The following is a 15484-nucleotide window of genomic DNA, read 5'->3' on the forward strand; positions in this document are numbered from 1 at the left end:
CATCAACATTGAAACAGATCAGCAGCAACATGAAACAGATCAGCAGCAACATGATGTGATTTTTCACAGTGATTATTCTAGTTAGAGATTCATGAGTCTAACAGCCTCAGGGTAGAAGCTGTTCCTTAGTCTAGTGGTTCTACACTTAATGCTCCTCAACCTCCTGCCTGAGGGGAGTGGGGCAAAAAGTGTGTGTGCTGGGTGAGTGAGGTCCATCATGATGCAGGTGGCCCTCTTCCTGCATCTGGAGGTGTAGATGTCTATGATGGTGGGGAGACCAACTCCGACAGTCTTCTGTGCAGCCTTCACCACTCTCTGCAAAGCTTTTCTTTCTGCAGCTGTGCAGCCTCCATGCCACACGTTGATGCTGGAGCACAGGATGCTCTCCACTGCACACCTGTAGAAGGAGGTGAGGACTGAGCTTCTCAGACCAGCTCGCCTCAGCCATCTGAGGAAGTAGAGTCTCTGATGAGCTTTCTTGATCAGGCTGGTGGTGTTGTTGCTCCAGCTGAGGTTGTCATTCATGTGTACACCCAAGTACTTGTAGCTGGAGACCACTTCCACCACAGATCCTCTTATGTTCAGGGGGGTGTAGATGTTATTTTTCCTTCTGAAGTCCACAATCATCTCCTTTGTCTTCTTCACATTCATGTGAAGGTTATTCTCTTTGCACCAGCTCTCCAGGTGTTCCACCTCTTGCCTGTAGCTGGACTCATCATTGTTTGTGATGCATCCAACCACCGCTGTATCATCTGCAAACTTTACAATGTGACAGCCTGGATGGGTAGCTGCACAATCATACGTGAGCAGAGTAAACAGGAGGGGGCTCAACACACATCCCTGAGGAGAGCCAGTGCTGAGAGTTATGGTGGAGGAGGAGAAGTTGTGGATCCTCACTAACTGTAGTCTGTTTGTTAAGAAGTCTAGTACCCAGTTGCAAATGGAGGGGCTTAGTCCTAGTGTGGATAGTTTGTCCATCAGGGTTTGGGGGATCATGGTGATGAAGGCGGATGTGAAGTCTACAAAGAGCATACGGACGTGTAGTGAACTAAGCCTCCGGTCAAAACCTGACCCTGAGGACCTTCATGGGACAGGAACTGTTATTTCATTGATTTGAATCCAGAAATACAAATTAGCTCATCCAGAGACTTTCTAATTGTATCCTGAACTAATCAATTGAAAGAACACTCTCTTTTTATATTATCATTACTATTTTTACAATGTCTTGATAATCAAAAGTGTGTTTAGTTCAAATTATTTTAAATGTTGAAATGAACCACTCATTTTAAATCAACTGTGAAACAGTATTAATGATTTTTAATCCTCATTCAAAGTAGAAATCAAGTTAGATGTCTGTTACAAAGTAATTATGCATTTTTTGATCTTCTGTCTGAAATGAGAAGGAGTGATGTCGGTCAAAAGTCGGAGACAGTCGCAAACAGGTTTATTGGAACGAACTGTCATGTTTTTAAACCTCTCAGACAGAAACAAGAGAAGCCGGCACCTGTAGTCTGTCATTTCTCCAAAACATTTCTCTGTCTGTTCCTAAACATTTCTCTGTCTTTTCCTAAACATCTTCGCTGTTTTCTGACTTGTAGTAACCTCTTACGTCACTAAAACCACACCCCTGTAGGTTCTTTCAACCAATCAGGACTTCCCAAAAGTGACCGGAAGCAGAACTCTTTAAAAGTCGACACTTCCTAGTTCCAGTAAGTTCTAGGGAAGAACAGGAGTTCCGAGGGATGATCCGAAGTTCTGGGGGAAGAACAAAAGTTCCGAGAGAGAACAGAAGTTCTGAGTTCCTCTGAGTCTTCTCAGAGTCCCGTTAGTTCTTCTGGTTCTGATGGAGTTCGGCTGGAGTTCCTGTCGGAGCCACGATGCCTCGCTGTGGCTCCACCCGGTGAATGCCCTATAACTTCTGAGGAAGTTTGTTCTGTGGAACGAGTTCTCACGACTTCTGCCGAGTCGCAGCCGCCCTAAGGAGACGCTGAAAGGTAGCGTACCAGGGACCTCTTGACCGTAGCTGATTCATCCTCTGCCAAGGTAAAAGAGTCGTCATGAGCTTCACTACCAGTGTACTGCGGGCGAACTGCGCTTGAAAGGAGCGTGTTGTTCTGGTCTACAGACATACATCCTCATCCACATCTTTTCTCTCCATTTAAACTCCTTCATTCCCCATCTTTGAAACTCTTCTATCTCGCCAGTAAAAAGATAAGCTAAGCCTGCAGACATTAACTTAAGATCTAAGGATATGTCTGTTGTTTTTAGCTGCAAGTGAGAAATCATGGCCGTATGATTTCTCATTGTAAAGCTCATTAATTAAGCTGTGTTATTGTAATCAATTATGCCAATCAATGTGTAAATGTGTGATGTGTTTAAATCGTTTTGATAAATAAAAGACCGCACTGTTGTGGTGGGTCAGAAATTTAAACACGTCTTTGTCCACATTTAATCTTCTAGACACGATATTACTTAGTCCAGAAAAATGAAAGAATCCGTTTAAATTGAGTATAATATTATGTACTTGAATTAGTCCATATATTATAAAATGTAAGAGAGCACCCCTGAGCTAAATCCATCTCTCGGCTGTCTCATTACAGACGCAAGAGTTTTTCTGCTCCAGGTGGTTGAGCGCAGCGTGGACCACAGAGGAGATTGCATCCTCTGTTGATCGGTTCTCACGGTATGCATACTGATGAGGGTCCTCGTTGATGTTGATGGTTGTTTTTATGCGAATCATGACCAGTTTTCAAAGCATTTAGCGACTATCGGGGTAAGGGCCACTGGCCGATAGTCATTCAGACCAGTCACGGTAGAGCTTTTTGGGATTGGGATGATGGTGGCAGTCTTCAGGCAGGTGGGAACTGTCTCCAGGGTAAGTGAGGTGTTAAAGATGTCTGCCAGCACCTCGTAGAGCTGATCGGCACATTCTTTCAACACTTTTCCAGGGATGTTGTCTGGGCCAGTTGCTTTGTGCGGATTAATCCTCCTGAAAGTACTCCTTACTTCGGCTGAGGTCACGCTGAGATGCTCTTCATCCAGTGGTGAGGTGAGTCTGGTACTGGGTGGTCTGTTCGGGTCTTCAAAGCATGCATAGAACTTGTTGAGGGCATCTGGCAGAGATGGGTCTTTGGGGCATTGTTCACTTCTTCCTTTATAATCTGTTGTGCACTTAATGCCCCTCCACATGCTCCGAGGGTCTTGTGAGATGAATTGACCTTCGATTCTCTGTTCATATGTGCCCTTGGCCTTCTTAATACCAGCAACCAGTTCTTTCCTTGTCCTACTCAGCTCGTTTGAGTTTCCAGACCTGAAGGCAGTGTTCCTGGCTTCCAGCAGGGTGCGCACCTCTGCATTCAGCCAAGGTTTTCCGTTTGGGCAGCTTTTAACATTTCTGATAGTGGAGACGGTATCAATACATGTACTAATGTAACCCAGAACTAAGGATGTGTATTGGTCTAGATCAAGCGATCCTCCATTTTCAGCAGCTTTTCCGAAAACCTGCCAGTCTGTTCGGTCAAAACAATCTCTCAGTATGGGGCCACTGTCCTATATCCAACATTTAACTTTCTTTTGTACCGGTCTGGAGCGTCTCAGTGGGGGCATGTAAGCCGGAGCCAGGAAGATTGAGATGTGGTCTGACAGTCCTAGGTGGGGGCGGGGTTCAGCTTTGTATGCATCTTTTACGTTCGTGTAAACACGGTCCAGCGTGTTGTTTCCAAGCGTTGGAATTGTCACATGTTGATAAAAGCTTGGGAGACAGTCCTTTAGATTCATGTGATTAAAGTCTCCGGCTACAACGTAAAGAGCCTTGGGGTGTTTGTTCTGCAGCGAGCTGAGGAGATCATGTAGCTCCTGCAGTGATTCATTAGCATTAGCGTCCGGAGGAATGTAAATAACTGTGATGAAAGTCACTGTGAACTCGCGGGGTAGATAATGTGGCCGACATTTCACTGTTATTTGCTCCAAAGCCTTCGAGCATGAGCTATTTACAACAGTACAGTTCGTGCACCAACTTTTACTCACGTAAATGCACACTCTGCCTCCCCGTGATTTCCCTGTTAGCTCGCTGCAGCGGTCCGCTCAAAAAAAAGAGTTTGTCATCCAGCTGGAAGACTGTATCCGGCGTTTCACTTGTAATCCATGTTTCAGTGAGGCAAAGCACCGCACACTTCATCATCTCCTCTGAGGCGCCCGCTCTCAGACGAAGTAAATCAATCTTGTTGTCCAACGAGCGGACGTTCGACAGAAAGAGAGACGGCATGGGGAGTTTTCCGGCTTTAGCGTTAGCTCATAGCCTCACCATAACCCACGCCTGGCATCCTCTCCTCTTAAGCCGGGAGCAGCGCTTCCTCTTCTGCCTGCTGGAATGCCTCTGCTGCAGCTTCCAGGTAGATGACTTTAAGATCTGCATTCTGCCGAGCGTAGTTTTGAGTTTGTTGCTGATTTCTGCTATATTTCGTGGCAAATCCGTTCCTATTCTCATCAGTTCTGTTTGGCTATAGTTCACACGCATAAATCGTGCGGAGTCAGGCACAGAGTCAATATCAAAACGTCTAAAAACTGGGATGGTACCGGGAGCCTGAAAAGCTGCAAATGCTCTGAGCGCGGTCATCTTGGCTACAGAAACATTCATATACATAAAAAGTAAGTTAACAACATTGTTTATCTGAGGAGCAGACTGTTTTGAGTCCAACTTCGTTACCGACTCTCATCTTGAGCAAGCATAAAGTGGAAAGGAAAAACTCCCTCATGAGGAAAAAACCTTTAGGAGAACCAGGCTCAGGACAAGCGGCCATCTGCTTTGACCGGATGAGTTTGGTAGGAATAGCTACACAATGGCAGGTCAAGAATCACTTGTTAAGATATAAATGATTTCAAATGTAAACTATTTATATGTATGCATTTGTAACTATTCATTTAAATAAATGAGGTCTTTTTGTCTTCCAATAGTCCATCTATGGCAGCATAACAAGTCAACCCTAATTATAGGATTTATCAAAAAGGAAAGTCTTAATCCCAGTCTTAAAACTGGACAATGTGTCAGCCTCATGGACAGAAACTGGAAGTTGGTTCCACAAGAGAGGAGCCTGATAACTGAAAGATCTTCCTCTCATTCTGCTTTTGGAAACTCTAGGAACCACAAGTAAACCTGCAGTCTGAGAGCGAAGTGCTCGGTTAGAAAAATATGGAACAATAAGAGCTTGACTATAAGATGGAGCCAGGTTGTTGAGAGCTTTGTAGGTTAGAAGTAAGATTTTTAATTATATTCTGGATTTGACAGGGAGCCAATGGAGAGAAGCTAAAACTGGAGAGATATGGTCTCTCCTACTAACTCCAGTTAAGACTCTGGCAGCAGCATTTTGGATTAACTGAAGACTTTTTTAAAAAGTATTTGGACACCCAGACATTCAGTAACCTTCTTACATTTTATTCCCATCGTAGGAGTCTAAACTGTTAAAAAAAAAGCCTGTGAAATGTACAGCTTATTACAAAAATTACCTGATAGTCCACCACCAAGACTCCTCCGACGAAGGTTTTTTCCATCTTCACTGAGATGCAGTTTCAGTTTAAAAGCAGGACTTAATCCGTGAGTCAGCTCAGGATTACTGAACTTCCTGAGGGATGCAGAAGGTGGCTTGAGGATGTTGTCCAGCTGCAAATAAAGAAAAGCGAAGAGGTGAAACTAAAAATGTTGAGAACTTTTAAAAAACTAAACCAAAAAGCTATATTTAAGTTAAAGATCAATGTTAATGACAAGGACAATGGGGGAAAAAATGAACAAGTGTGGCTTAAATTTGGACGGGTTGCACAAGAAATTATATTCTCTCCAAAACAATATGGCAGCACAACCTACATAAACAAACCACACAAGTCAGAAACAATAACCTTGGATTAAATCAAAATAAAGATGATATGCACATCAGCACATTTGGAGGAAACAGAACTCAGCATAACAGCACAAACACCTTATACTGTCAGCACAGTGGTGAAGGGCTGATGGTTTAAGCTCCTTGCAGTCATTGAGATAACCATGAACAGGATACTAGAGTCAACAGTGAGGCCATCTGTCAGCCAACTGAAGCTTGGACCAAACTGAGTCATGATGCAACTGAACAATGATCTCAAACACAGCATCTAATTACAACAGAACCAAAAAGCTTAAATCATGTCATCTGGACCAGTTTCTTTAAGAACAGCTGAAAAAGAAAATAATCAAGTTCCAGAAATTCAACCCGACTGAAACGTTGTGGTGGACTCGAGAGATCTGAGCAGAAACAAATGTCTGCAAACAATCAGTTGAAACAACATTAAAAACATAACAGTAGACCAAAAATTCATTTATAACCAGGTATGACAGATCAAGTCTTACAGAAAATGCTAACTGTAAATCCATCTGCTAAATCTGGTGTTATGAGATGTACTTAAGTTTTTAATAAAACACTTCTGCAGCTATACAAGTAGCAGCTGTCCGTTGTTAATAATCATGTGGAAATTTTAGAAAACTAGTCATTTAGGAAACCAGAAACTTAACTTTGTTGAGTAAGTTTAAATAGAAGTATAAAAAATAAGACTGCAAGCCAAAAATAATGAACTATTGCATCAGTTTTATTTATCTTCTCAAATGATGTGAACAAATATTTTAACAACATACTTTAAAACAATTTTTGCATCAGAATTTATTTTTATATCCAAGAAACATAAAAACTATTTAGTTACATAACTGTTTAAATAGCCGAACTCATGCAGTAGCAAACCAATCCAATCCAACTTTATTTATAAAGCACTAAAAAAAAACCATACAGAACCAAAGTGCTGTACAGACAAATTAAAAAGCACAAAAGGAATAAAATACAACAAAATTTTGATTCAAAAGACAAACAGCTATGCAATAAAAAATTAAAACAATTAAAGGAGAATCAAATAAATAAGTAATGATGAAATCAACATTTCACATGGTGTCAAAAGCCTGGGGAAAAAGATGGATTTTAAGATGGGATTTAACAACAGGCAGAGAGGTGGCCTGTCTGATGTGGAGAGGCAGACCGTTCCAGAGTTTAGGAGCTGCTACAGTGAAACTAAAAAACTCATTGTCAAACATTATCTATAGGAATCCAATCGTTTCGACATCAGTTACACTGCAATGTATGTTATCAGCTTATTGAAGTCAGAGGATACTTTTGAGCTCACACAACATAAAAGCCGAGAATCAAGCCCAGTCCCTCTGTAAGAACAAAAAGAAACACACCACAGAGAAGTGTGTGGAAAGACATGCTCCCTGCTCCTCCATGAGATGGTTCATGACCTGACAACTGTTCACAAATACAAATAAACCTTTGTAACAAGCACAAGTTAGGTGCAAGCAAAAGAAAGTGATGATTTGTCTAAATGTTTATGGAGAAACTCAAATGTGTTTTTCCTTACAGCAAAAAAGTACCTAAGTTTATTAGTCTTTAGTTCAACAATGGGAATATTCAGTCATGTGGAAACTTGAAACAAAATCAGAATAACATACCTTAATATTTACAGCCTGTCTGAGGCACCAAGCTGCATTATCCCCTCTGCTATGTGTAAACCTGATTATCAAGATAAGTTATGCTGAGAAGGCTTGTACACTGACACTGTGGAGTTTGGTGCTGGCCAACTCATATTGTCAACAGACCATAACCTCCTCTTCATAACAGAAGTGACATTTCATACCAATTGTGTACAAAATGGTACAACTTCTCTCCTGCACTTACCATTTCCACAAGGGATATAAAGGAATACCTGAGTCAGTTTAGGACGTGTTCGTTACAACAGGAATGACAAACAAATGTCAAATGCAAATTTATTATTTTAATTTTCTTTTTTAAACCAAAACAACTCTCCCTGAAGAGAAGTTTTCAAAGTGCTAATTACATGAGAACTGGTTTCCATACAGCACTTCATCTTTCTTTGCTGCTGACATCCAAATTCACTCTGGGACAATGGAGTTTTTAACATTAGAGCTGGAGGCCAAATTAACGCCATCCAGAGGAAGTGAAAGACTACAAAATTTATTCCTAAGATGCTCAGGTCCAAAAACCACAACCTCTAGTTTAAAAGCAGAAAATTAAAAGTCATCCAGGTTTTTATGTCTTTAAGACATGCTTTTAATCCAAGTACCGTAACTGATTGGATTCATCAGGTTTCATGGACAAATATAAATGAGTATCATCAGCATAACAATAAAAATGTATCCCATGCTCTTTAATAATTTTACCTAATGGAAGCATATATAAAGTAAAGAGTATTGGTCCAAGCATTGAAACGTAAGGAACTCCATGACTAACTTTGGTGTATGAAGAAGTTCTATTTCATATAGGCTTCGCCCTTTAAGGCTGTCGCTGATGGGTTTATCCCGTTATGCAGAGCATAAGCACTGAAAAAATTAGTCCACGCCCACCTGCTGTGTGGGCCCCACCCGGTCCGTATAAATTACGTTAAGAGCGGGAAATCGGCTCCCATTTTTTCTTCAGCGAGCTAATATAGCACTGTCAGAAGAACAAAGAAGATAAATTGTGTAAATGACCAACCTTTGCAAAAGATGCTTGGCCCGGCAGTCGACCTCCGGTCGTCCGGTGAGTTCTCCTCCCCGAGGAGAAGATGACAGCAGTCTTATTCCAAGGTAAGCGTCGGGGAACATTTCCCAGTGACAGGTCACTACACGCTGGACAACGCCATCTTGTGTTTTTCCTCTTATCGCCGACCCTCGGGGCGAACCGGATGGTTCCTCCGGGGCAAGGCGTGCTCAGCTGCAGCCCCGCTGCTCTTTCCCTCCTGGGGAGCGTAGTGTAGGTGGAGGGGGGCTGAGTGAATGCTCACCCCATCCCACCTCGTTTCGCATCGGCGATCACACCGCTCCCGGCCGACGGCGCCCTCAGGGGTTGCCCGGCGGAACCCGGGAGGAGGCTGACATGAAGGGACCCCTTTTTTCTACGTCCCTCGCCTTTTCCCGCCAGTTCGGATGATCGGCGGAAAGGTTATTTTTCACTGGGCTCCACTCTGGCTCACCGTCTTGATCCATACGGCCTCGCGTCCCAACAGGACGTTCCACGGGCGAGGCCGCAGACGGTTCTTTCCTGGTAGATTAGAGGAGTCGGTCCCCAGTCCGCTCCCATCACCAGAGTTGAGGGATTCACCGAGCGGGGCTATTCCTCGGTAACCCCCCCCTGGAGCCAAGCCTCGCGGAAGCTTCCGGAGCGAAGCTGCCCAGGTCGGAGCAGCGTCCCGTCCCTCCGGAGGAACCAGACGGCGACCACGCTCTCCAATCGAGCCCACCGACGTGTTTTTCAGGCAGCCGCAGCTAGCAACAACGTGCGCTGCTAGCATATAGCATGTCCAAGGGACTGAAGGCCGCAGACCTGCCTTGAAGACGAAGAACTCCCTCTGTAAGGCAGCTGACGCTATTCCTCGGTACCCCCCCCGGAGCCAAGCCTCGCGGAAGCTTCCGGAGCGAAGCTGCCCAGGTCGGAGCAGCGTCCCGTCCCTCCGGAGGAACACAGACGGCGACCACGCTCTCCAATCGAGCCCACCGACGTGTTTTTCAGGCAGCCGCAGCTAGCAACAACGTGCGCTGCTAGCATATAGCATGTCCAAGGGATTGAAGGCCGCAGATCTGCCTTGGAGACGAAGATCTCCTTCTGTAAAGCAGCTGACGCCAGCTCAACATGTGTGCCTCTCCCACGGTTTGCCTTGTCGGGGACTGCAGCGCGGAGGACGATGACCCAACGATCCACCTGGCTTCGTTACTCCCCTCGCTGCCGGAGAATCTGCACAAGACCTGATGAAGCCCATCGCGGACGCGCTGTTCAGAGCAGCTTCAAACCATGCTGGCGAAGTGAAACAGTCGGAGGAGGTGCCAAAAGCTGTTCGCCACCTCATCAAGCCGCGCGGCCCACCCCGTCCCCGCTGGAGGGACCGTCGCGAGCAAGTTTTCGACTTTTCCACGGCCGCGGCTCTCGCTGAGTTCCACCACCAGCCCCGCCCGTCAGAATCCAGCCCTCTTCACTCCGGCAGCCTGCAGCTCAGCGTTTCCCCAGAGTTCGCCTGCAAGACAGCGCTCTGGGCAAACAATCGCAGAGCTCATGAGAGAGAAAGCTCTCAAAATGACGGTCTCCGGAGGGTGTGTGTAAAAGTGACACGAAAGTTGAAATAAATCATCATTAATGATCCAAGTGTCTGTTTTTTAGCCAGTCTGTAAGCCCGGATGAGCTCACAGCGGCCGCACACATAAGAGCGCACTCGTGGGATGAAACAGCCCCACACACGAGCCGGTGTCCTTAAATAAAGGTTTTTAACTCACCGTCGCTCTAAGACATGACGAGTCGATCACAGGACAGCCTCTACACATGAGCCGGTGTCCTTAATTAAAGGTTTTTAACTCACCGTCGCTCTAGACATGACTAGTCGATCACAGGACAGCCTCCACACATGAGCCGGTGTCCTTAATTAAAGGTTTTTAAACTCACCGTCGCTCTAGACATGACGAGTCGATCACAGAACAGCCTCCACATGAGCCGGTGTCCTTAAATAAAGGTTTTTAAACTCACCGTCGCTCTAGACATGACGGGTCGATCACGGCACAACGGTAAGCGAAAATAACTCATTACCAACTAGAACTGCATGATCCTCACTCAAGCGGTGTCAACTCGCACTCGTGGGATGGAACAGCCTCCACATGAGCCGGTGTCCTTAAATAGGGTTTTAATTCACCGCCGCTCTTGACATGACGAGTCGAACACTAAGATGACAGCCTCCATCCAACGGTGCTGCGTTGATGCTGGCGCACACAGCTGCCGGCGCTAACCAGCTCACATCGGTATAAATGTGGTCCGCAGGCTGGTCCGGGTGGGGGTCCTTCTCTCTCAGCTTTCGGCAGCTCACCGCAGCTTAAACGTGAAGCAGCCGAAGAACCCGGTAATGAGTCCCACCTCCCTCCAGCGCGCGCCCCTCCAGCGAGAGCGGCGCGCGTCCCTCCAGAGAACAACGTGTGCTCCCGCGGGGCTAAGCAGCCTTCACTCCAACAGCACGGTGTAAATGAAGTCACGCCCTCCGCCTTTCAACGTTCGCACAGCGACGTCAAACGCGCAGCTCACCGCGTCATCAGCTGTCACACGCTTCGCCTTCAGCTCAAGTCTCGCCCGGGGTCACACAGAAAACATTCCCGCGACGCATGACGGCGGTTGAGGGACGGACTGCTGACAGCCGTACAAAACATGATGCATCATTAACGCACGTTCATCCACGAACGTTACGTAGAGTGGCTAAAACATGCTCGCCGTTTTTTCAGATGGATGGACAGGGTTTATGCAAATGGTACAAGTTACAGTTTGCAACCCGAACCCCTCCATTCAGAGGAGTTATATAAACGGTCCCGTCATCATCAGACTGATTCTCTTCCCTAAATGCAGAAATCCATGTGTTTTCTGATAAAAGTAATCTACAGAGTTCCCCAAGGGAGAGAAAACACGAGGGTTTTACTCACGGATCGGAGGGGTGAGACCGTTCTTGGATCTGTTGTTTAACATCCAGAGAACGCATACCGATCATCCTAAAACACAGAGACGAGAGTTTTTTGTTTTACCTGGATGATCTGCGGATCCTGTCACTTCAGACAGGAGGCGCTGATGCAGGATCAGGTGTTGACATCACACCTGTTAATCTGGGCTTCGCCATAAATTGGAAGGAAGCTCGATTTTCCCGGCCCAGACATTTGTTTTCTGGAGTGGAATTAAATTCAACCACCATGAAAACTCGTTTATCACATGAGACGCCTCTAGAGGTGTTTTTGCACGTCTGCATGTGGATCCAGTAAAACAAACGACGGATGATCATTGTCTTTTCCTCTGTGGAAGCAGACCTCCGACTCTGGGGAAACACCTTGTTTTTCTATCAGAGGGAGTCCCCCTCAGCAGACCCACGTCATGGGTCAGTCTTCACGGACACGTTGCTGTCAGGCTGGGGGGGGGACATGCCTATCTCAAGCAGTAGGGGCGCTGTGGCCCCACTACACATCAGCCCACATCAATGTTTTGGAGTGTCGCACAGTACTGAATGTGATTCAACACCTTGCTCCTGTGCTACAGAATCAACACGTGTTGATTCACACAGACGTCATGATGACTGCTGCGTACATAACCATCAGGGTGTGCGTTCAGCCCAGATGTTACACATTGTGCGAAAGCTACTGAGTTGGGTTCATCAAAACCTGCTTTTATTAGAGCGGTTTACATATCCGGTGTTCTGAACAGAGGGGCTGATGTGACGTCCAAGGGCGGCCCACGTTACGTGGACCGGATCCTCCATCCGGATCTGATGTTTTCAGACGCAGCAGAAGTTGGCAAAGCAGCTGTGGACCTGTTTGCGATGCGAGAAGAACGCTCAATGTCAACTACGGTTTTCCCTGAGCCCGCGAGACGATCCATCGCTGGGGGGGGACGCATTTGCTCACAGTCGGTGGCCCAAAACGCTTTTTACGCGTTTCTTTTCCCCCACCTCCTCTGTTTTTTACGGTCCATGAACCGAGTTCAAGAGGAGGGATTGACAGCTCTCCTGGTGGCTCCCGGCGTGTGAACGCACTATGGTTCCCAGGCCTGCAACGTCTGTTGTTGGGTCGCCGTGGAACTGTCATGGAGGAAGGATGCTCTCCTTCAGGCAGGAGGAGCGACCAAGAGTTACCCAGAAATAGGTCAACACCGGTGGGTCTGACCGCTGAGCGGTTCCACTTAGAGGATGGGTCTCCCTCAGGAGATAGTGTGCACAATTCAAGATTCACGTGCTGCATCTACCACAGTTCTGTACACATCAAGGGGACGGCTTTTCAGCGCTGGTGTACAGAGAAGGTTTAGAGACCACTTCATGCCTTTTAGGCGGCGTGTTGTTTTTCTACAACAGCTGATGGATAGGGAGTTGGCTTTCAGTACGCTTTAACGTACGATTGCGGCCATCTCTTCCTGCCACAAAGGGTTTGGAGACAGAACAGCTTTTATCACCCGCTGATGAAGCGGTTTCTAAAAGGTGTACAGAGATGTAGGCCTGTTTCACGCCCACTTGTTCCACAGTGGGATTTAACGCTGGTCCTGCGAGCCCTGATCAAAGCTTCAATTGAGCCTCTGGATCAGGTTTCATTTAAATTCTTGTCTCTTTTAACAGCCCTGTTGCTGGTTTTAACACCCGCTAAGAGGGTAAGTAATTATCTGCCCTCTCTGTTGCTTCGTCATGCCTTAGAATTAGGCTGACGGGCAGCTCAGCTGATTTAAGACCAACCCAGCTTTTATGCCTAAAACATCACGAGCTCTTTTAAATCAAGAGTGATATCGTTGGAGGGGTTTTTCCCCCCCCCACAGATCAGAAGGGGAAGCATCTGTTCATCTTCTCTGCCCGGTGCAGGCGTTGACGTGTTACGTAACGCGCACAGCTGCAATGCGTTCAAATTCAACAATTGTTTGTGCATTATAGAGATGCTTCTGCAGGTCGCCGTTATCCATCCAGCGCTTGTCACTCTGGCTGTGTGAGGCCTTTTCTGAAGCCTACAGAGCATCAGATTTAGGGCCTCCTGTCAACCTCTAAGCACATTCGACCAGGGGTATCGCATCTTCGACTGCTCTGCATAATGGTATGTCAATGCAGGACATTTGCACTGCGGCTGCATGGTCAACACCCTGCTCATTTATTCGCTTTTACCTACGTGATGTAACGGCTCGTTCCATGACACATTCTGTCCTTAGTGCTCTAACAGAATGAATATTGTTGTTCTCATGGAACTCTGTTTAAGCTCACTTCTGTCTGCATGCATTACAGTGTGAGATGTTGTTATCAGTCACAGTCGTGTCTGTGTTTCTGGTTCTATTGTCACTAATCAGTTCATGATTATTGTTACCAATCAGTTCATTTGATTATTTATCAATTCATGGACATTAATCTGTTTATACTGTTCAGCCATGAACCAGTTGGTTCATGCCCCCCTCCCCCCCTCTTTTCAACTTCCTCTTCCCGTTGAAAGTTTTTCCGGGGTATTCATGCTTGTCAGAACGCATAGTTACACAACATGCGTCTGTGCATGGCACATAATTACGCGATGCGTAGTTTATGCACACGGGGAGCTGGGTGACAAGACGTTTTTTGGGCAAGCTTCCGCTTCTTACTGTGTTCGAATGGACCCAGTGAGGCGAGGACCACATCCGCTTCGCCCTTAACCCATCAGCGACAGCCTTAAAGGGCGAAGCCTATATGAAATAGAACGTTGGTTACGTACTGTAACCCCAGATTCTATGAATATAGGCGTAGCCCTTTAAGCGTCGGGCCTCACTGGCTCCTAAATGGCTGAAGAAAAAGCTATTTTGGGAGCCGATTTCCCGCTCTTAACGTAATTTATACGGACCGGGTGGGGCCCACACAGCAGGTGGGCGTGGACTAATTTTTTCAGTGCTTATGCTCTGCATAACGGGATAAACCCATCAGCGACAGCCTTAAAGGGCTACGCCTATATTCATAGAATCTGGGGTTACAGTACGTAACCAACGATTTATTATTTACAATTACAACCTGGAATCTATCAAATAAATATGATTTAAACCATTTTAGAGCCATTCCTATAATCCCAATAACATATTCAAGCTTCTGTAATATAAGTTTTTAATAAACTGTATCAAATGCAGCACTGAGGTCTAACAGAATCAGTGTAGACACAAGTCCATTGTCTGAGGCCATGAGAATATCATTAGTAACTTTCCCCTGTACTGTCTCTGTGCTTTGATTAGATCTAAACCCTGACTGAAACTTCTCAAACAGTTATTTTGGTTCAGATGTTCACACAGTTGATTTATAACCATTTTCTCCAGAATTTTTGATGATGAATGCTAGATTAGATACAAGTCTATAATTGGCAAGAATTCCTGAATCAAGATCAGGTTTTATAAGTAAAGGTTTCATTTCAGCAACCTTAAAGCACTGTGATACATAACCATTCAAAATGGGGACATTAATTAGGGGAAATACCTCTTTAAACAGTCTGGATATGATGGGATCTAGCAGACATGTGGATGGTTTGGAGGAAGCTATTATTTTTGATAAATCAGATAGCTCAATAGGACAAAACCAGTCCAAACACAAATCAGGTTCTAGTGACATTTCGAAAGCTGCCTCAACTGACAGAGGCAACAGTAGAAAGGAGGGTGTGAATTTTCTCTCTAATTTAAATAATTTTATTTATAAAGAATCTCATGAAGTCATCACTGCTTATAGTTGTAGGGATACATGTCTCAACAGAGTTAGAACTTTTAATCAGTCTAGCTAAAGTATTGAACAGAAACCTGGGGTTAATTTTATCCATCTATTAAAGATGAATAATATACAGTTCTAGTTTTACAGAGAGCTTTCTTATATGTTAGAAGACTATCTCTCTAAGATAAATAAAATTATTCCATGTTAGTGGAACGCCATTTTATTTTCAGCTTTCTAG

General features: G+C 45.3%; 1 protein-coding gene across 1 annotated transcript in view; it reads right to left on the reverse strand.

Annotated features, from left to right (window-relative positions):
- Positions 1–15484, reverse strand: part of mast4 (microtubule associated serine/threonine kinase family member 4) — a gene marked incomplete in the record, with an annotated part of 175348 nt that overhangs the window by 132718 nt on the left and 27146 nt on the right. The window contains 1 exon segment of the mRNA XM_037692599.1: positions 5503–5656. Coding sequence (XP_037548527.1) covers positions 5503–5656 — 154 coding nt within the window.

This window comes from Nematolebias whitei, chromosome 18 (genome assembly GCF_014905685.2).
Source record: "Nematolebias whitei isolate Nwh7 chromosome 18, NemWhi1, whole genome shotgun sequence".
NCBI classification, from domain to species: domain Eukaryota; kingdom Metazoa; phylum Chordata; class Actinopteri; order Cyprinodontiformes; family Rivulidae; genus Nematolebias; species Nematolebias whitei.